The 18,103-nt window shown below is 39.2% G+C and overlaps 1 protein-coding gene across 1 annotated transcript in view; it reads left to right on the top strand.

Annotated features, from left to right (window-relative positions):
- LOC148365060 (transmembrane protein 132D) overlaps nucleotides 1-18,103 on the top strand; it is a 79,941-nt gene that overhangs the window by 50,037 nt on the left and 11,801 nt on the right. The window contains exons 4-5 of the mRNA XM_088335431.1: nucleotides 5,950-6,136; nucleotides 9,322-9,465. Coding sequence (XP_088191557.1) covers nucleotides 5,950-6,136; nucleotides 9,322-9,465 — 331 coding nt within the window. The remainder of the gene's footprint in view (nucleotides 1-5,949; nucleotides 6,137-9,321; nucleotides 9,466-18,103) is intronic.

Genomic DNA, 18,103 nt, shown 5'->3' with positions numbered 1-18,103 from the left:
CAAAAAAAACCATGCATTTCAGGTGAATTGGCCGGTCCAAATTGTCCCTAGGTGTGAATGAGCGAGGGAGTTGTCTGTCCCCGTGTGCCCTGCGATTGGCTGGCAACCAGTTCAGGGTGTCCCCTGCCCACTGCCCGGAGATGGCTGGGATGGGCTCCAGCCCCCCGCAACCCTAATGAGGATAAGCGGTATGGCTAATGAGATGAGATATCGTTAATTCTAGAAAATATTTTGAGTTTATAAATTCGAAGACTGAAATATGGCAATATGTTAAAATTACTTGGGGCCAATTCTTTTGCAAGACAATCTGAAAAGAATACGAAAAGACACAAGTAAAGCACTCAATCTTTTTCATGCATGCAAACAATTTTTTTACAGTTCACTGCAATAACACAACACACATGATACACTCATTTGACCTCATTATGTTGTTTTTCCCATTTAGCAAGGATAAAGATATTATTTAGCACAACATGGTTAACATATATTTTACTGCAAGTAATCCCCTGCAGAATGCATCTGCACTCACTCACACCACCAGATGGAATTCCCTTGACTTTGTGTCTCTAAATACATTTGCAGTATCCTTGCGTTTAAAGCCGCTTTATCCCGCTTCTCAGTAGTTTGAGCTTATTGTTAAGGACAGCTACTCGCAGACCATAAACAAGACGCTAGGGCTGCTTTGCGCCACAAGCTTCAAAGAATTCGAATAGAGCAGCCTCTCCCCATTTTATACACATCTGTGTTAATGCATACTTAAGAGGATAGATGCAAGCTTATGTCAAGGCAATAGCTTTCCTTGTGGTGATACTTCATTAGAAATGACATTATCTTTTAAAAGCAGGTCTTGGTGCAATATGTTGAGATTATTCAATTATAGTCAGATTCTGTTTTTGCCTTGCTAAGAGACAATGCACCACAAAGTGAAAAGAAAAGCGATAAGAAGCTTTGCAGTGGTTGTTGAGTTTGGAACTAATGGTGTTTTCCATATTGTTTTAAGTAGGCCACTGCCCAGCACAGCAAGAGTTCATTTGGCCAAATAAACAGTGCTATGGGATGTGGCTATGATTTTTGTAATGCGATTATCACATATTTACAGCCAGCCCATTACACAAAAATGGAATCATTAGCTAGTACTAGTGTTCCAATTGACCTATATCATTGACTGTTAACCAGTGTTGGGCCAGTAACGGTTATTATTTACTTTATTAAAAAAGTAACTTAGTTACCCCTCAGATAACTGATAGTAACTAGTTATAAATTACTGTATAAACTTGAATCAAAGCCGACCCCCTTTAACTGATTCAAAATACCCACATACAGAGAAAAATAAAGATATAACGTGTACACTAGCCTGTGGAAGAATATTCTTTGGCTTGTGCAATCTTTAGATTTGCGAATGAACACTTAGCCAAGGCACTCAATATCCATTTTATAGTTGGCTTTTTAACAACTCAAAGATATCCTTCTCCATTTCTCGGTACTGTCCAAAATGTTTTCTTTTTTTCTCCAGGCATGTTGTATCCCAAAAATAGTTTTTCAAAGGTTCTGTACACTTTTGCTGTAAATTATGTACTCACGTTTTCCCAATTGATATTGCCATTAGGTTTTGTCGGAGTTTATAGAGATATAAACTCATCGCTGACAAAAGTATTCATATAAAGGCATAAAAAAGGGTTAAAACTACTGCGCAAATGTAGGAGAACGGCCCGGGCAGCCAAACAAGATGGCAAGAATTTTTTTTTTCTCTTTCTTCCTTCCATCCTGCAGCCCTTTGAGACACCTTGTGATTAAGGGCTATACACATAAACATGACTTGACTTGACTTGACTAGCGTTAAAAAAATGTGCATCACTGAGTGATGTACATTTCGTTTTAGGAACGTGTACCTTTGTAATGCGGTAGTCCCAACACTGCTGTTTACAAGCTCATTTATTTATCAAAAACATTCGAAACTTCCATTTGCCCCTTTCTCAAATTGTGTTCCTTCTTTAATATGGATAAAATACAGTCAATTTCATTCAGACTGTTAGCAACCCAGTAAGGCCCACATCCAGCTGAATGTTTCAGGTTTAAAGGTTAAAAGTGCAAAAATATAATCCTGCATTGTAATTAAAAGTCTCATTGCACCAGGCTTTTTCAAACGGGAACGTGGGTATAATTTTTTCAAATATAAAATCATGTTATTGGTTTTACAGCAATTGTTTTTGGACCAGTGTGCCGGGACACAGTAGCGTACCATTAAACCTTGTCTAGTGTGCCACAGTAAATTGCCCATTTTTATTTTTGCAAACTAACGACTAATTCAATAGTCAACAAGTCACCGACTATTGAAACGATTGGTTGAATAATCGAAAAGTAATTAAATAAGACAAATAATAAGTTGTGAAGTACATTGAGTGGTCAACTGCAAACTCTAAAAGAAGTACCGTATTTTCCGCACTATAAGGCGCACCGAAAAGCCTTTATTTTTTTCAAAAGCTGACCATGCGCCTTATAATACAGTGCGCCTTATATATGGATCAATATTAAGTCGCAAAGTCTTGCAACTAAAGCAAGCAGCCGCCGACTAGATTTTCCGCCGAAGGCGAAGTAGTCTGCGGTGTATGCTGGGATTTATATACCGGCGTTTCGTTTCCTAACCAATGTGTCAATCATCATTTTAATCAGTCATTATTGGCTAAAGTTATTCGGAGGTAAAGGGGGCGGATCCCTTTTATCATTTACAGGCTCGCATAGGCTAAAGGGGTGAAACAAAGCCTGCAATTGGCCGAAAAAGATGAATGTGAATCCCACGTATGGTTGCACAACGGCATAGAGAAAACATTTTTTACTATTCTGTATTTGTAAATATTTTACTCTCCTGGATTTACTACTGGGGCGGCAGTAGCTCAGGAGGTAGAGCGATCGTTTTAGGATTAAGGGATCCCAGTTCGAATCCCGGCTTGTCCGTGTTACATGTCGAAGTGTCCTTGGGTAAGACATTGAACCCCCAATTACCCCCAATAAGCAGGTTAGCAGCCTTACATGGCTGCACACATCACGGCCGCTATTGGGAAATGTGAAGCACAATGTAAAGCGCTTTGGGAAGTCATTGACTTGAAAAGCGCTATATAAATGCAGATCATTTCAGATCATTTCACTACACTCACGGTTGTAAGAAGACCATGGTTACGTATCATTATTGAACGTGATGGCTGCAAGAGAACTTAGGTGAGCTATGCGGCTTTATATTTTCCTGGTATCTAGTTTTAGAACGATCTTGATGTTTCTGTGATGAGTCTAATTTTAAACTAAATTCAATTCAAAGTGTTTATTGTCATATGCACAGTAAAGAACCCCGTTTCCCTGCACAATAAAATTCTTACTTTGCAGTCCACACAGTTGCCAGCAAAAAAAAAATGGAAACTAAGAAATGTTTGGCATTTCTTGAATCCCAAGACTTTAACATCACGAATGATATTTGGAACGATGCATTTGAGTGATTGGTGACATCGTACAGACACTATTTCCGTACATGTCTGAGACACGTATTTGCTTCTTTGCAAGCTTTCGGAATGTTAATGGGGTAATAAGTTGGACTGAACTATCTGACTGTTTTGTCGACGTTCCCATTGTAGCGCCTTATAATCCTGTGCGCCTTATGTATGGAAAATATAGGACCAAAAACTATTTTTTGGGCGTGCGCCTTATAACCCGGTGCGCCTTATAGTGCGGAAAATACGGTACTTGATGATACTCAACAATTTGAAATCAAACAGTTTTTACAACTGAGGACTGTCGGCTCTGACGTTTTGGCAACTGACAATTGTTTTTGGACTGCATGCATTTAGTTTCAAATGTGTTCGTCAGACGAAGTCTGGCACAATGCTCAAGCTCTCTTTTATAGTGAAATATATTCGTAGAAATGTACAATGCATGTCGTCAGAGCTGTATTGGCTTGAAAGTTACCTGAATACTACCGAGGTAAGTCAACTGTCTGACATACTCTTTTTTGAATGTTGGTGGATTACTGCCATGGTATGCGAGTTCTCCTTTGCAAACTTCTCAAGTAGTTTTAGACTTGCCATATTCAGGCTAAAATGTTCCTAAACTTTAGAAGTTTTGGTATGTGTATTTGATGTCAACTATTGCACTTGTGCAACTCCCAGCAGAGATTACAGGACTGTCTCAGAAAATTAGAATATTGTGATAAAGTTCTTTATTTTCTGTATTGCAATTAAAAAAACAAAAATGTCATACATTCTGGATTCATTACACATCAACTGAACTATTTCAAGCCTTTTATTATTTGAATATTGCTGATTTTGGCTTACAGCTGAAAAAAACTCAAAAATCCTATCTCAAAATATTAGAATACTTCCTCAGACCAAGTAAAAAAATAATTTTATAACAGCAAAACTAAATCAAACATTTGAAAATGTCCATTGATGCACTCAGTACTTGGCTGGGAATCCTTTTGCACGGATTACTGCATCAATCCGGCGTGGCATGGAGGCAATCAGCCTGTGGCATTGCTGAGGTGTTATTGATGCCCAGGATGCTTCGATAGCGGCCTTCAGCTCATTTGCATTTGTAGGTCTGGTGTCTTTCATCTTCTTCTTAACTATACCCCACAAATTCTCAATGGGGTTCAGGTCAGGGGAATTAGCAGGCCAATCAAGGACAGTGATGCCATGGTCAGTGCACCAGTTACTGGTGGTTTTGGCACTGTGGGCAGGTGCCAGATCATGCTTGAAAATGAAATCCTCATCTCCATAGAGCTTTTCAGCAGATGGAAGCATGTAGAGCTCGAAAATCTCTTGGTACACAGTTGCATTTACTCTGGACTTGATGAAACACAGTGGACTAACACCAGCAGCTGACATGGCTCCCCAAACCATTGCTGACTGTGGGAACTTCACACTGGATTTCAAGCAACTTGGATTTTGCTCCTCTCCAGCCTTTCTCCAGACTCTGGCGCCTTGACTTCCAAATGAAATGCAAAACTTGCTTTCGTCTGAAAAGAGGACTTTGGACCACTCTGCAACTGTCCAGTGCTTCTTCTCCATAGCCCAAGTCAGACGCTTCTTCCGTTGTCTTGAGTTCAGAAGTGGCTTGACCATGGGAATACGGCTATTGTAGCCCATTTCCCGGACACGTCTGTGAACTGTGGCTTTTGATACCTGGACTCCAGCTTCAGCCCACTGTCTTTGAAGCTCCCCCAAATTCTGGAAGCGGCTCTTCTTCACAATTTTGTTAAGGCTGCGGTCATCTCTCTTGGTTGTGCAGCGTTTCCGGCCACATTTTTCCCTTCCGACAGACTTTTTGTCGATATGCTTTGAAACTGCACTCTGTGAACAGCCTGCTCTTTGAGAAATTTCTTTTTGTGTCTTACCCTCCTGATGGAGGGTATCAATGATGGTCCTCTGGACAGCAGTCAGATCAGCAGTCTTCCCCATACTTGTGATTTAGTTTACTGAACCAAGCTGAGTGTTTTTAAGGCTCAGGAAACCCTCGCAAGGTGTTTCGAGTTAATTAGATGATTCAGGTGATTAGTTGAATAGCCTACTTGTATACTTTTTCATGATATTCTAATATTTTGAGATAGGATTTTTGAGTTTTTTTAAGCTGTAAGCCAAATTCAGCAATATTAAAAAAATAAAAGGCTTGAAATAGTTCAGTTGATGTGTAATGAATCCAGAATGTATGACATTTTTGTTTTTTTAATTGCATTACAGAAAATAAAGAACTTTATCACAATATTCTAATTTTCTGAGACAGTCCTGTATACTCTATGTAAAGATGCCTCACTCTGTTGTAAAACACCTCTCTGGAACAATGGAATTCATACAATGTGAACTATTTCTATAATGCTTCTTTTCTATAATTGTTGCAGCCTTAATCCTTACTGCTAAGTAATGAATAGATGCACAGAAGTTACATTCAACTGTCCATTTACATCTTCAGACTTGAAGGAAGTTTACTGGAGGTGCTTCAAATGGATTTTGAAGTGGATGACCTGAACAGTCCCGTCAACAGTCAAGTCATCATATGGAAGCTGGAGCTCCCATTCAAAAACACCGCAAAGACCGAAGGCGCCATGACCATCTACACCACTCAGAGAGACTTTGTTGGCTTGGCCCTTCTCGTCACGGTGAGCCCAATTCATCTCTTGCAGAGCATCACCGACCGGCGGTGAGGCTTCAGATAATTCCAAAGCTGGTCTCGCTTTCTTTGAGCGTAGACACGTGAAAATATAAAATGCACTTTGCACTGATCCATTCCTGTCTGGCTGACTACCTTTGGACTGTTCAGCAAATAGCTTCTATTTTAAGCAAATGATGACCTTGTTGACTGACAGCTTGATGACGTCTTTCTTCTGTATTCTGATGTGTAATAATGTTGTCTTTGCAGATACTGCTTCTATTTTTTTGCGCTAATGTAGGGGTGGGCGATATTGGAAAAACATTTTTATGATTCTATTTTCAAAATATTATCACAATCTTGATTTTTTTCATGATTCATTTTTTTGGGATAATACATTGCACTATTGATTCCAGAAAGGGATGGAAATGATTTCAGGACACGATCCACTTTTGCCTAAAGGATATTTTTTCACCATAATGTACAACAAAATGTGGCATGAAAATCTTTTTAGCATCGTTTCGCATGTCAAGATGTCCAATTTTGTCTGCGATAGTAACTTCCTCTGCATTTCGGGCCCGGCTGCAGTTACTTTTGTCGGTTTTGAGCGTTTTGTTGACATGATGGCTTGTTATTACCCCATTAACATTCCGAAATCTATGTAGATTCGTCAAGCAGTTTTTGTTTTTTTGACGCCCAGGCAGACTAGGCAGAAAAGGGATGGTGTGACTATTTAGCCAATCAGAAAGCAGACTACCATGCACATTGAAAATCTGCGTTGTACCGAAAATGTTAAAAGTAAACCGCGATACAACGAGGGATTACTCTAATGTGCAAATTCAGCGATTTTGAAGACAATCCAAAAATTGTGAAGTTGAATGAGAAAGAACGTCTTCGTAGATTCCTAATATTCTCCCTATATTAGTCTGTTTTGCTGTGAGTAAATACGTTGTGTTGGAATTGGCTCATGTTATCTATATTGGTAAATTTGACAAAGTTTATATCCACTAAGAATTACAAACTGACCTCTGGCGGCCTACTTAAAGTGTGATTTCCCTCTCAGTTCAATGTCTCACAATACAGGGCCAGTCCATCTGCTTTTGTAATGCCTCTCAAAGAATTAGAAAAAAAAAAAGACTATTTAATTCTGCTTCATTTAGACCAGTTTTACAGTTCAGAGACAAGCATCCATCTGCTTTTTTCTGTCCTCTGGGCGAGTTTCACCGATCGTTTGCAAGCCAGCTACGCTCCAGTACTTTCCAACTTTTATGCACATGTGCGCGCTCTCTCACACACACGGTATACAATTATTTCAGCTTCATTTTGTCCATCTGATCTTACACAAAAAACGCATATCCATCAGCATCAAGCTGATTACTCATGACCGCATACAAGCATTTGTGTCAGGAAGGCATTAAAAACATGACTAACTTTGCCAAGAATCAGGAAACAAACATTGATAAAAATGAATAAAACTGCAAGGTTTTGGAACCAAAACTCACAAGTAGTCCATTATCGGAAAATTAATAAGCACTGAAGGATTGTCTCTGAAATTTTGAATATCGGGATGGAGTCTGAATTGACTTTTTTGATGCAATCAAAAAAGAGACAGAAATATAAAATAAAGAAAATAAATAACTTTACCACACTATTCTAATTTTCTGAGGCAGTTTTATTTGAGGCCGCCCAAAAACAAGAATTAATTAGACCAAAATTGTCAGATACTATTTTTTGTATTATTTTACCAGACAAAACGTTAATGTAGTAATATTATGTACAATTAGCAAAATTGTAATAAATATCTTCCCCAATTGGCAAATCTCCCCCCAGAATAAAGTGGGGAAATTATTTGCCTGAAGAAGATTTTTAAAGTTTTCAATATTACTTTTTCAAGTCTAGCCAGACAATGGGAGGATCGAAAACATAAGAATGAAAAACCCTGAAAAAAAAGGAATTTATTTGACTTTGAATTTAAATGTGTATATCTTTATTAGTTATTTATCATACAGTGAAGAAGAGCTTCCTATCCTCCGTGTGGTCTAATCAACATCCGGGTCACAAGACTGGAGCAAAGCATTTTTGTTGAGTATTTTACAAAAATAAAACAACTACAACTAAAAACAGAAAAAATCTGGACTTGTGAATACAGAGAGAACTTTCACAAAAGAGTTGTAAAAAATGTTCATGAGAAACAGTTGGGGTTTGAAAGAACGAAGCATTGGTGGAGTGGAAAATTCCCAATTTTAACATGTTAAGACTGAATCTTAGTCATCTTCTCTAATTTCAGTTGAAAACCTATTAGTCACAAAATGTACTTTTATGTGCACTGACAGGGTTTTAAAAACAACATAAATCTGAATAGAGTCAGAATTTGAATCCAGACACTACTACACTTCATAATTCAACGACAATTCAAATGAATGACAATAGGGTTCATCAAATTAGCAAAAAAAAAAACACAATTTAGATTTTTTCCAGTTTAATAAATCCTAAATCCATGGTTATGTCATATAAGCAAACACTGGCACTTCACGATTAAGAGTAAAGGAATACTCAGATTCTTACCGTGACCTTGATGTGGATCTATGTGATGAATCATATCTTTCTAGGATTCCTGGGCTTGATAGCACACCACTCAGATCACCGAAATTTATAATCATCTAAGGAGTTGAGGAATTTCCCACGAAGGTCTGGTCCCCCCATCAGCAAACCAGATCACTTGGAACAATGTAGAAATCAAGTCATGGGCATATGAGACATCAAGTGAACACACAAAGTATATCTATTAAAGTCTAGTTAGTAAAATACGTATGTGATGATTAAAACAAATACAAAGGTTATGAGATAGAGGGTAATTCTTATACTCATGATTACGTGTGCAGTGATGCATTTCAATATTCCAACAGAAATAAAGAACACATCCAAAATACCTTTTTTCCCAAAAAGAAAAGCTCGACATTCCCAGAAGATCTGCGTCAGAACAAGCAAAAGAGAAATATTACAACAATTTCGAGATCTTTTTATTTCTTTCAAATGTTAAGTAAAATTGGCGTTCAACTTTGAAGGGTGCACTGTAAATCGTGTTTCCATGCATAATCGAATAAGTATTGATTTGTGACTTAAAGATCCCATTTCTTCATCTATTTTTCTCAAGTGAACCGAAAATTGAACTTTTGTATTGCACATTGGTTGCAGGATACAGAGGTGCTGAACACCGCAATTCTGACTGGAAAAAATGTGGTGGTGCCTGTAAGAACTGTTGCTGTGGAGGAAGATGGCCTGGTAACTGATGTTTCTGAATATACTGAATGCAGCTCCACAGACGAAGACATTCTCAAGGTAGGATTTACTTGGATAGCGTTTACTATTTGCGGTCACCCAGACAATTTTGTGTTTTTCATGAAAGAGTCACACTTTAAATTATCAACTGAATTATCTAATGTTTGTGTTCTTTCACAAATATGAATCTCTTTCTTTGGTTGTTCAGTATCAGATAAAATTACTAAATTTTGTGCAGGCTTGGGGAGTAACGGAATACACGGAACAGCAAAAATGATGTTGGCAAAGCTGTTTGGATTTATTTTCATTTTGTTTCTGTCGCATTTTATGTTAGTTTTGCCGGGGATCAAAGAGATCAAAGCCAGGAGAGAAAGCTTACCACTTGTTGTGAGTCTTAATTTTATTCATATTTAGTTTATTTTGTCTTTTATTAGCATATTTGGTATTGGAGTAATCCAAAAGTAATTGAAAGTAATCAAGTTAAAGTAACACTACCCAACCCTGACTCCCACTTTAGTTTCTACACTGGTTAGAGCCTGTTTGTGCTGTTCTCAGAAGGGAGTAGTACACACTGTTGGAGATATTCAGTTTTTTGGAAATATCTCACATGGAATACCCTTAATTTCTTAGAACAAGAATAGATTGTCAAGGTTCATGTGAAAAATCTCTTTTCTTGGCCATTCTGAAATCCCACTCACGAATCTAACTAGGAAGGTCAGTTTTATAGCTTCTCTAACCAGCTAGACCATTGTAGATGTGCTAGATCATTGCATCCATTAGCTTTTTAACATAATTAGCAAACATAATGCTAGTTGCTAGAAATGGGCCTCTAGATTTTGAAGAAAAAAAAAAAAAGCTAAAATAGTCATTTACTACCAGACCAGCGTTTTCAGAGCGAAGGCTCCGGACCAGAACATAGGGGGAAATAAAATCTGAAAGATATGAGGGAGCAAGGCCATGTATGATTTTGTATAATACCAACAGAATCTTAGAATCACATCTTAAGCTAACAGGGAGCCAATGCAGGTTAGCTAAAATCGGGGTAATGTGATCAAACTTTCTTGTCTTAGTTAAAAGCCTCGCTGCAGCATTTTGTACCAGCTAAAAGCTCTTGATTTTGGACTTTGGGAGACCGGAGAGTAGTGCATTACAATAATCGAGACGGGAAGTAACTGACTGAGACAGCATAAGACGAATTTTAGCAATGTTGCGAAGATGGAAGTAATATTCTTCACTTGTGTTTGGAAGGACAGATCAGGGTCAAATATGACACCTACATTTTTAACTGAGTCACTCTGGGTCATCTTACATTTGTCAATGTTCAGAACAGTTTTTGAGAACAAGTCACGGCATTTAGATGGACCAATAACTAACATTTCGGTCTTTTCTGAGTTAAGGCGCAAGAAGTTCAGTGACATCCACGCTTTTATCTCAGTAAGGCAGGACCCCAAATTTCCACAATTTAGTGTGGCAGATTCTTCCATCGGAAGATGTATTTGAGTGTCATCTGCGTAGCAATGAAAACTGATATTATACTTGCGAATAATATCACCTAATGGAAGCATGTAAATGCTGGAAAGAAGGAGGCCAAGTACTGAACCCTGCGGAACACCACAAGTAACACTAAAGGGCTCAAATGCCATTTCACCATATTTAACACAGTGCGTCCTATCTGAGAGGTAGTATCTGAACCATAAGAGGAAGGTTCCTGAGAGGCCAATCCATTTTTCCAACCGTTCTAGTAAGATATCATGGTCCACAGTGTCAAAAGCAGCACTAAGGTCCAGCAGCAGCAAGAGTGATTGCCAGTAGAAGATCATTGGTTACCTCAATCAGAGCTGTCTCAGAGTGGTTAGCCCTGAATCCTGATTAAATTGATTCAAAAAGATTTTTCTCGGATATAAAATCACTCAGCTGCTGTGCCATAACTTTTTCAAGTACTTTAGAAAGAAACAGTAGGTTTGACACAGGTCTATAATTACATAAGCTTTCTGAAACAAGGTTGGGTCGTTTCAGTGTAGGTTTAATAACAGCGGGCTTAAAAGCTGCTGGAACTTCACCTGAGGAGAGTGATATGTTTATAATATTTAGAACTGAAGGTCCAAGGACCCCAAAAAGACCTTTAATCAGCGAACCCGGAAGCGGGTCAAACAGGCAAGTCGTCGGGTTTAGCCGTATTCACCACCTGTTTAAGATTATCGAGTGACAGATCACTAAATCGGGAAAAATTCCCTGGACAGCCACCATGTCGCGCATCTATAGATTTGAATGATAGTGTGTATTCAGTGTATAACCAAAAAGATATTGGTCTGTAGTCAGGTGTATTTGTCTCACCAAACTGGTGGCAATAGAAACTGTTGGCCATGTGTGTGACAGCAAGGACAAGAGTAGACAAATCTGCTCTAGCAAAGTCACCTCTTCTCTCCATCTTTTTTTCCACTCAGTAAAACAAACTGTTAGTCGAGCTTCAACAACGTCGCTCATCAATCTCTTCCACAATGAAGAGCTGCTGAGCTAAATCGCTCAGCGCAAATTACCTTGCAGTCTGCCACACAGCTCTCATCCGGTGACTCTTCCTTTTTATCCGGTGAACTTTGCCATGGCTGATAGCCAAAATTCTGATGTAATTAAAAGTTAACAGGGTTTCAGAACCTAAAAACTCAACTATTAAGGTACGAGACATTTTTGATGACGTTAAGGAGGTTTGTTGGATATTTGTGCTGGTTCCTCACATGTTTTGTTTCATAGGCTGAAATCAAAGAACAGAGATTATTTCTGTCCACAAAAGGTCAACTTCTCTTAAATGTTGCTCACAAATCCGTCTGGGTCTGTGTTAGTGGAGATTTTCTTGGTTGAGATAATCCATCCACCTCACTTTACTCTATTGCCGTGGAAGCTGGGGTGAGCTGATGTTACCACTTACTACCGATGCAATGCGCATGTCGTTTCCAAGAATTGAGGTAGGTTGTTTAGGAATTCTGCGTAATGGGTAAAACACTTGGCAACTAGTGAACCATTTTTTTTACAATATTTTGATCAGGCTAACTGAGATAATGAAGTTTGATTATTTACAGTTTTTTTATTCATGAACATTTGGTTTGTGTTTTGAATTCCTAATGGCCAATCCCTGCAACCACCCATTCTGTCTCGTTTATCTTTTTTGCCCCTGACAATCTTTGGTTAGGGGCCGGTCACACAGCAGTTTGCGGCTGAATCACGGCCAGAAATTTCTGCCTGTGAGGCGGACGTGAGATCGCCATACAGACGAGATACAGCAGTGCTTAACACGCGGTCGGAAATTCGCGCGCGGGTGGCAGCGCGATTCTTTAGAGCGCGGGTACACAGCCTTTCACGGGCGTATCGAGGCTGAACCGGTCAGAAATTTCTGACCGTGAAGCAGACGCTGTTGGGCGCTGTTGGACGCTTTGAGACGGCCATATAGACAAGATACAGCAGTGCTTTACTCGCGGTCGGAAATTCACACGCGGTTGGCCGCGCGAAAAAGTTTTGAGCTGCTCAAAACTTTGAGCACGTGTTAACCGCGGGCGGCACACGAGGTAATGACGCGGAAATGACGCGGAACGACGTGCTCTGGCCGCGGCCAGGGCGTGGTTACACATGGGTAGGACGGGAAATTTCAGCGGGTAATCGTGGGTGGAGCATGGTAATAGCATGTTCTGCGCCTGTATCACGGTGTTATTACGTGAAATTAGCGTGTTACGCGTGTGACGGTCAAACGCCTTTCTCCGCGTATAAACAGCACAATTTGCCGAGCACACGTCAGTTGTGCTCGAGACGTCAAGGGGGTGAACATGGATCCCCGTCACCGTAGTGACCTCGTCTTAATCCATTTTTATTTCTTGACATTTCTTTTCATTTCATAACAAGATAATAAAATAAAAATGAAAAACTATTACAATAATAACATATTGGCTTCTTTGGTGCCATAGCTTGAAATCTTGATCTTCACGGGACTGTGTCTTGAGCGGTTATGATTTCTACAGCCCGGTGTTATGCCGAGAAATACATCCCTGCCGAGATTTGCATCACCTCGCTACTACAACCACTTTTACCTCGTTTTATCTCACTTTTATATCACTTTTAGGGAATGTAATGGCGAACATATAACCAAAACCACTTCGTCTTGCATTTGTTGGGAATGTAATACAACTTAAACCATTCCGTCTTTGTTTTTGTTGTGAACGTAATCGAACGGTAATGCACACCGTATATAAAACCCTACCCCCCTCGCGTGAACGCGCATTCTGCTGCGCTTCCAACAAAAGCGATCGTATTCTATATAAAATGCTTATTAAAACAATAAAGCGAGCTAATTATAACAATTGGGAGATCCTAGTCTATATAACGCGTTTATTTAAACAATAAAGTGCGATCGTATTCTACAAAATGCGTTTGTTAACGCGGATGAAAAAGTCACCAACGTCAATGCACGCTTCCAACAAAAGCGATCGCAGCAGAATGCGCGTTCACGCGAGGGGGTGGTGGGTGGTTGTGGAGGTTTGCGTAGGAGTCGGATTTGGTCACAACACCGGCTCGGGAGCTTTTATACCCATGGTCCACACGAGAAAATGACGCGGAAATGACGCGATGAGGAAGCGGAACAGTCGCCGGCGTCTGTTTTGCGGGCATACCACCGATGAACAGCGGGTTGGCCAATTTTGCGCATTTTCCATCGCGGGCAACGACGGGCAAAAAAAAAAAACGCAAAATTTTAGCCGTGATTCAGCCGCAAACGGCTGTGTGACCGGCCCCTTAGGCCAGGAGCACGATTTCTCTGGGAATTGAAAACAAATTTCTTGTGCATCTTCACTTGTTTTTTATTCATTTTTCTTGCCTTTTCTTGAATTGAACTCACTTCAAAATATTGAAACAGTTTACAACACTAAACGTAAGTGTTTAAACTGCAGAAGAAATAAGCATTTGCGCTTCACTCTTACTTATTCTTCCTCAATTTTTCCTCGATCACTTTTCTGTGATTCTCCCTGTCCTTTAGCATCCTCTATAAGAATTTACGTTTGACAACAAAACATGAACACCAATAACTGGTTAATTCTAGCTGTTCAGTAATGCCAAGGAAGCGTGGCTAAATAGAAGCTACGGCACCCCTGCCGTGACTTGAGGAAAAAAAGACCTGTGTCCCTCATTCTTCCATTTTACTCTACACTTTGCTTAGGGTCCGGACCTCTTACCCACATTATTAACACGCATTGCTAGAATAAGGAGTAAAATTGAGAGGAAGGGGGAGAAATGAAATTGCTCAGTAATGACACTGTCCTTAGAGTGTTACGAAAACAAGTGACAAGAGACAACAGCCTGATCCTGACTGTTGACAAAACTAGAGAGATCATTGTTGACTTCAGGAAAAAACAGACGAACCATCCCCCATTTCTCATCAACAACAAGGCTGTGGAAGTGGCCAGCCTACGTGTGCACATCACCGTCAAACTGGTCTGTGAACACTGCATCACTAGTGAAGAAGGTGCAGGAACGCCAGTACTTCCTAGGGAGAATGAGGAGAGCCCACCTGCCCCCACTCACCCTCACTTCATTCTATAGAAGCACCATAGAGAGTATTCTGACAAACTGCATCTCTGTGTGGTGTGAAGGCTGCAGTGCCTCCGACTGGAGCAGCATGAGGAGGGTGGGGAGGACCGCGGAGAAACTCATCAGGACTTCTCTCCCCTCCATTTAGGAGATTCACCAGAAGCGCTGCCTATCCCGAGCCACAAACATCATTAGGGACCTCTCTAACCCCCATCATGGAATGTTCACTCTGCTAGATCTCTTTAAATTATATTGTTACTATTTAGTGAACATGTTTACCTGACTGCTCATTTTGGACATCTGTTCAGTTACTCCAATTGCACTCTTGCACAGTACACGTAACTTTGATTATTTACCTACTACTGCACATCCATATAGTTGTACATTCTGTGATCTCACAATTGTTTTGCACTATTGTACAGTATCCTCTACCGAGACTCCAACTTTTACTACATACTTAGTTTATTTCATACATATTATTTAAAAACTGTGTTGGTAAGATGTATCAACATTTAGTTCTTTATACATGTGTTTAAGAATAACAGATAAAGTACATCTACAGTATCTATCCATCGATCTAAGGGTAATATCCAGGAAACTTTCATCTTCTATGCAGAAAACTACCACTGTCTTCTATTTTGCAGAGAAAAAAGAGGTAATTTAATTTTCAGCTCAATTTATATATCTTTTTCCTGCCCGATTATGCATGTTGTGTCCTTGAGCCACTACAAGGGTCAAATTAGCAGTGCATTCATGCTCATCACTTGAAAGCCCTTGTTCTTGTTGAACTGCAATCAGTTCAACAGTTTTCAGAGGGGAGTGGCCCGGAATGCAAATTGATTTGGACGAACTTGGGCAACAGAAAGTGGGGGAGGGGGTATTAAAATTCTATGAACAGCAGATGCTAGATCCTATTTGTTTCTCGGTGGGAAAGTTTGGGGCAAAAAAGTTGGTTGGGTTGTCAGCAGGTAAGATCGGGCCCAAAGAAATCCAGCCCAACCCGATTCAGGCCCAAGCCCGAGCCCTACCGATAAACTTAGTCCGAACCACAGCAGTAGTACATCCTTAAGAATCTAGCGCAACCCTTTAAGAAAGAGAAAAAGACACAAAGAAGAAAAGTGACAGGTGGATGATAATATTATTTTAAAAGGGCAGTAAAAGCGAAGCCCGACCCTCCCTAATCGCAACGATTGACATTTAAGGCTTGACCCAACGCGGAATTGTATGTGGGTGCTTGGACGTTGTAAGGCATTAATATTTATTGATAACCAGGTGAACCACCAGGCTTCTAAATATGTTTCAGGTAAAATGTACTACATATTTTTTTTCAACATTTCTGTCATTAGAGCAAGGGTTATTTTGTTAATATCAGCAAATAAGTTAACTGAAAATAATATCCACTACCGTATGGTACTTGTAACAGATTTGTCATGACTTAACCTGGACATCCGAGGTCATTATCTACTAAATAGGATGTGGCACTCATGGTTTTGTTCTAAGTATGTAGAGCAGGGGTCTCAAACCCGCAGCCGGGGGGCCAATTTGTTTGAGGCCCCAGCCTTAATATGAAAGTCTAAAGAGACAGTGTGTATTATTAATTAAAATATATATTAAAATATAATTCATAAAAAAACAAATACTGAATCAAAAAATAAGCAAAAATACATGAACTATGAAATAAACATTCATGATAAAAAAAACGCACAGGTAGATAATTTGCATTTATTTTACATAACATTAGCCTCACTTACATTTCGCTGACATAATTGTTGGCCATCTTGCTGCTACAGGTACCCCCAAATACAAAAAAATATATATATTTTTTTACCTTTTCTTTTGTCCGTTGTTTTTGCCTAGCTTTTTTCCTTCTTCCTTTCTCTCTTTTTTCATCTTTTTTCTTCGTCTTTTTCCTTTTTTCTCTTTATCGTCTTTTTGCTTTCTATTTTTCTTTTCCCTTTTTTATTTCCTTTTTTCCTTTATTTTTCCTTTATACTATAAGACTGTAGTTTGTCTTTATTTTTAGCACTCATTTTCGGTTGCACGGCACAACAAAGCAACCTCTAGTGGTCAAATAATACACACTGTCTCTATGATGTAAGTGCAGCCCATGCAAACGGTGGATTCATTTATTACTGATTGATTTATCTTTACATTGTTTCTTAGTATTTTTTTATTTTCATATCTTATTTTGTGTATCATTTAAGAAAAAAAATATATTTGAGAACAGTGTATGCGACTGGCTGTCAACCAGGCTGTGACTGGCTAGGGAACCAGATAAAGGTGTCCCTTGCCCACTGCCCGTAGATGCCTGAGATAGGCTCCAGCACCCCTACTGGGGATAAGCGGTGCAAATAATGAATGGTTGGATATTTAAGAACAGTGGATATTTTTAAACCAAAAAGTTTACTTATGGAAAACCCAATTTGGCCCAACCTTTGACCCTCGCTGCGGCGGCCCTCAAGTCGACTGAGATCCCTGATGCAGAGAGTATTGAAGAAAGAAAGAGATTTTTCCTCAAAGTAAACACCAGTAGTGAGGAAAGTTTAGCCAAATAAACATTTTATGCATGCTGCATGTCCGATGAATTAGAATAGAACAGAATATACCTTTATTGTCATTGTTACAAAATGGATTAACATATTGTGACAACGAAATAGCGACAGCAATTTGTGACATTTGTGAAAATGTGTGACCCAACAAGGAGGGGCCTTTTATTTTTAGCAGCCTAAAGCACATTTGTGCAATAATCAAGTCGTCTCACTCAGATTGAGGGCAGGGGGACATGTTTTCATAATAAAGTCTAATTAAACACATGAAATAGTTTAAATTAGAGTAACATTTTTGCTGTAGTGTATTTGTGTGGAGTGTAAGGGTCAATATCAATATTAAGCGAGTGTTTGGGTCGAATAGGTAGAATTGTCTTGTTCGATACTGCATTCACAATTTAACTATGATTGAAATAATGTTATTGGTGAGATTTAAGTTTGAACAAACATAACTTTTAGATTCAATCCAAATTTGTTACACTTTAGTTGCAGTACTGGCTTTATTTTCAAAATATTCTGCAATGAAATTTGAGTTATTGTGTCTACATTGTCGATTATTTGGTTTCATTCTTGACTTAAGTGCTGAA

This window comes from Urocampus carinirostris, chromosome 5, assembly GCF_059441175.1.
Source record: "Urocampus carinirostris isolate Australia breed hairy pipefish chromosome 5, RoL_Ucar_1.0, whole genome shotgun sequence".
Taxonomy (NCBI): domain Eukaryota; kingdom Metazoa; phylum Chordata; class Actinopteri; order Syngnathiformes; family Syngnathidae; genus Urocampus; species Urocampus carinirostris.
This window is presented reverse-complemented; position numbering and strand designations above follow the sequence as displayed.